Here is a 5,000-nt window from a genome sequence, read left to right as displayed (position 1 = left end):
GCTCTCCTGGTGTTGTTTTACTATCTGTCTGAATAACTCTACCTTACTCTGGAAAAACCCATATTTAAAAATTTGGCCAGAAAACTCGTCCTTCAAATATCTATCGATTTAAGTTGACCCTCATTTTGGTAAAAACTCTCAAACCTGGGACTTCGGCGTAGTCCCAGATTTGAGAGTTTTTTATCAAGATGAGGGTCATTTAAATCGATCGTTATTTGAAGGACGAGTTTTCTGGCCAAATTTTTAAATATGGGTTTTTCCAGAGTACGGCAGGACAGTGTAAATGGTACTCATATCAGATAAAAGGCTGTATTATGAATAACGTTGTAAATCAAAATACGCCCATGTTATTCTGAACAGCCGATGTGCTTTGGACAAATTGGTAAGAGATATTCTGTCGTAAACTCACAAAACGCCTTATTAAATTTTGCCCAACATATATAATAATAATAATAATATATAATAATAATAATATAATAATAATAATAAGAAGAAGAAGAAGAAGAAGAAGAAGAAGAAGAAGAAGAAGAAGAAGAAGAAGAAGAAGAAGAAGAATATAATATAATGATGATGATAATAATAATAATAATAATAATAATAATAATAATAATAATAATAATAATAATAATAATAATAATAATAATAATAATAATAATAATCTTTATTGCCCAAATAGGCAATTATTGTTAGGTTACAGCTCTTGTAATAGGCGAAAAAATGAATTAAAATAGTGGTAATAATGATGATAAATGTGTATGGAACAGTCAGGGGCATAGCAAAGCAGAAAGATTCAGTCAGAGAAGAAAAAAAGCAATCATAAAATTCAAGGGGTTATCAAGAGGTCTCAAGTTTGAACCCCAGTAGATGCAGATTTTTTTTTTTTACTTTTTGAGCTTAACAAATTTTTTGGGATCTTTTCTAAAGCGCAATATTCACTAAACGTGCTCAAATCACTTTACAAAGGGTCCCTGATCAACAGCAACACGAAACATTTAGAACGAGACATGACGCTTGTTAGGCGATATTACAATGTTTTTTTTCCGACAGAGAAAACACTGTTAACCATCAGGTACTCATTTTACACCTGAGTACGGTGAGAGAATGTGAGTAAAGAAATCAACTATGCGCCGATCCGATCCAAAAGCGAGTGTCATACCACAATACTTCATAGCCGAAGGGAGTGGTGGGGGGGGGGGAGTCTTATATTTTTCTTCTGCTTTTTCTGGCACTATTTCATACACATTTGTTTTCAGATCATTTTTCTTACTACAGTGCCCGATCTCCTATTTGTCACTTTTACGACGTTTTAGTCAGAAAAATATTAATTTTTCAAAAATGACCAAAACTTGTCAACAATTCTTTTAAAAGCCAAAGACGTCAAACTAATCTAAAGCATTCTGGAATGAAGAAATGATTTGTAAGCCAAGAGGCGAGACTCTTATGAATCCGTCGATACGTGAAGCATAAGTTTGGGGGGAGGGGGGGGGGGCGTTGTGGTCATCGTTGTGTTCATAGATCATTAATGGACATGATCTATATACCTTTCCATGTGCTCGAGGTCATTGGTGACATTGCAAAATGTGCTAAAAGTGAACCAAATAGTGAATATTGTTCACAGCTTTTGAAATTTCTAACTCCACGTCATTTTGTTCAGCTTGACACACGGGTATGTTTACAACTTTCATAAACAAAGCAGAGTGTTTACATTTATTGTTAAGAAATATCAAATCGTTGGACATCAACAAATCATGTGATTGATGACTCGGTTGGACGAAAACCTGAATATCGATCGCTGCCTTTGATAAGACGTATTATTCCAAGAATCAACAAACCAAATTGTTACAGTAAAGAACATTTATTAAACAACACAACGAAAGATAGATACATGTGGACAGGATGCCGGTTAGATACAGAATGACTCCCAACAAGGTAGCCAGAAGAAGAGACGCTGGTTGTGAACGATACTAGTGCGCTATGTGGTCTTGTGGTATGACACTCGCTTTCGGATCGGAATGCCCCGAGTTCGAGCCTCACTCGGCGCATAGTTGAGTCCTTGGAAAAGGCTCTTTACTCACATTCTCTCACCGTTCTCAGGTGTAAAATGAGTACCTGGCCGATAATAGCTTTGTGTCTCTGTCCGAAAATTTGCCTAACAGGCGTCATGCCCCGTCTTAAATGTTAAATGTTGCTGTTGGCCAGGGACCCCTTGTGAAGCGCTTTGAGCACGTCTAGTGGATATTGCGCTATAAAAAGCTCTTTATTTTTACTAAATTAGGTAGACGATTCAAGTTACAATACTTGAATACAATATCTTTCATTCATAACAGTCAACATAATGTGAAAAGGGCTTTTTGTCAGTTTACAGTGGAGTGGTTTCCAACATAGGTAAGAATGTGATGAGACATCATGAATGTTGATGAAAAATCACAGGAGGCGGAGGTACAAGTAGACCAGAATGAGAGAAACGAAAGTTCGGCGCAACCTGATCCCAGGACAAAAGTAAAAGGTGATGGCGCACCACCTCATTGTGCAATTCAATCACCTCATACGGTGGTCTACGGTCTACGTTTAAGAAAACGCTTTTTAAAAGAATAGAAAGAGATACGCAACGGAGGCATAACGGTAGCACGTCTGACCGGTAATCAGAAGGTCTGAGGTTCGATCCCCAGTCGAGGTCGACTGATTTTTTTGGGATGTTTTTTTCTCCTGTATTTTTCTTTCTTGCTTTGTCTATCTAGCGCCTTTCATACACATATGTTCAGTTCTTTATCTATCACTGGTGCCTGATCCATAATTTCTTAATTTGATATTTTCAACAACAAAATAAAGAAACAACTAAAAGTTTAGCTTTGCATTCACTTATATTTTCTCTTGCAGGGAAGACCAGGGAGACAGTCGTCAAACGGAACTGCTGTCATGGTATGATTTGTTTTTTGTTTTGTTTTTGCTCTATGTTTGTTTGTTTGTTTGTTTGTTTGTTTGTGTGGGGGTTTTTTGGGTTTTTTTGGGTTTTTTTTTTAAAATTTTTTTTTGTTTTTTTTTTTTTTTTTTTGGGGGGGGGGGGGGGTTGTTTGTATGTGTATGTGTAATTTGGGGGATTTTTTGTTTGTTTGTTTGGGTGTGTGTGGTTTTTGTTTGTTTTTTTTTTGGGGGGGGGAGGGTTTTATTTTAGTAGTGTGTTTATGTGTTTGCTTTTTGGGGTTTTTATTTTGTTTGTTCATTTGTTTGTTTGTTTGTATGTGTGTGATATTTGTGGATGTTTATGTGTGTGTCTGTTTATGTATTTTGTTTTTATTTTGTTTTGTTATTGTTCGTTATTTCTCGGATTAAGTTGTTCAGAGATCGACTGTTAGGATCGATATGAAATGAAGATTTACAAATTTCTATTGTTAGATGAAATCAAAGCGATGTAGTTAATTTTAGTTCATGAAATATAACTCAGTCTTAGAATTTTCCTTGCCATTAAATAAATGCCATAATACAGATTGCATCTGACAATAAACTATCACATTGTTCTACAGGCATTTTCTGTCGTTTAGAACCAGGAAAAAGTATCTAGTGATAAATAAATATCATCATCATCATCATCATCATCATCATCATCATCATCACCATCATCATCATCATCATCATCATCATCATCATCATCATCATCATCATCATCATCATCATCATCATCATCATCATCATCATCATCATCATCATCATCATCATCATCATCATCATCATCATTACCATCATATCATCATCATCATCATCATCATCATCATCATCATCATCATCATCATCATCATCATCATCATCACCATCATCATATCATCATCACCATCATCATATCATCATCATCATCATCATCATCATCATCATCATCATCATCATAATCATAATCGTCATCATCAACAATACTATTATCATCATTATTATCATTTTCCTCGTCTTCCTCTTCTTCTTTCTTCTTTTCTGTTTTTTTTTCTTTCCTTTTCTGTCTTTCTTTCTTTCTTTTTTCTTTCTTTTTCTGTCTGTCTTTTTTTTTTCTTTCTTTCTTCTTCTTTGCCTGATCTACTATCTTCAAAATCATCATTATCATTTTCTTCATACTCATCACTATTTCACATCCCATGCCTAATCTAATAAGTTTAGATTTCATCTTGCACCAGTCACTATTACCATCTGCCGTATTCTGAAGAAGACAAAATACACGTATTTAAGTATATTGTCGTGAAAACACGGCCTTCAAAAATCGATCACTGAATGAAAATGACACTCATCTTGGAAAAACCTCTCAAAATTTGGGCTTGGCGTAGTCTTCATTAACTCACTCAATCCTAGAGATTTTTGGTACTTTTCAAAATTGGAAAAAAAATGTATTAAAAATGAGCATGTACATAGATAGTTTTATTCAACTATCATTAACATGTAAAAACTAAAATCATTAGATTTGATAATTTGTCTCAGAAAATAAATGTAATAAATAGGCATGGGGTAAAAGTTACCCGGGTAAACTACGGATATAGTCGGTGTTAGGGTTGAGTGAGTTAATGTCGTTTTCATCGATCGATATTCGAAGGATGAGATTTCTGGCAAAAATTTTTAATATGAGTATTTTCAAAGTGCGATTTCTCTCGCGGCCAAATTACTCCGGACTTTTGTAAAAATGACCAATTTAATTCTTCATCATCATCATCATCATCATCATTGCCTTTTTCACCCTGGGTCAGGGTATAGGCCACAGACAAACAGTTTCCATCCTTCTCTATCCTGAACTAACTTTTTTTAAAATCTCATTCCAGGTCTTACCACTTCTCTGTATATCAGCTTCTTTCTGTTGTCCTTCATAAATTCTGTAATTCCAGAAACTCTTCGGTCGCCCAAGCTCAAAAAATTCATATGTCTACTAAAAATTTCAATCTGACTTCCAAGAATTTAACAATTTTCATTCATGTCTTTTCTTCAGGGGCCTGTCGGGCCGCCCGGACCTCCAGGACTTCAGGGATATCCGG

General features: G+C 35.2%; 1 protein-coding gene across 1 annotated transcript in view; it reads left to right on the top strand.

Moving 5' to 3' along the window:
• The window catches only part of LOC144963276 (uncharacterized), a 189,184-nt gene that overhangs the window by 76,823 nt on the left and 107,361 nt on the right, over nt 1-5,000 (top strand). Inside the window, exons 19-20 of the mRNA XM_078897155.1 lie at nt 2,878-2,919; nt 4,955-5,000. The exon at nt 4,955-5,000 is cut by the window's right edge and continues 8 nt beyond it. Of these exons, the coding sequence (XP_078753281.1) occupies nt 2,878-2,919; nt 4,955-5,000 (88 nt within the window). The remainder of the gene's footprint in view (nt 1-2,877; nt 2,920-4,954) is intronic.

This window comes from Berghia stephanieae, chromosome 1 (assembly GCF_034508935.2).
Source record: "Berghia stephanieae isolate SIO BIC M18660-M18661 chromosome 1, UCSD_Bste_1.3, whole genome shotgun sequence".
Classification (NCBI taxonomy): domain Eukaryota; kingdom Metazoa; phylum Mollusca; class Gastropoda; order Nudibranchia; family Aeolidiidae; genus Berghia; species Berghia stephanieae.
This window is presented reverse-complemented; position numbering and strand designations above follow the sequence as displayed.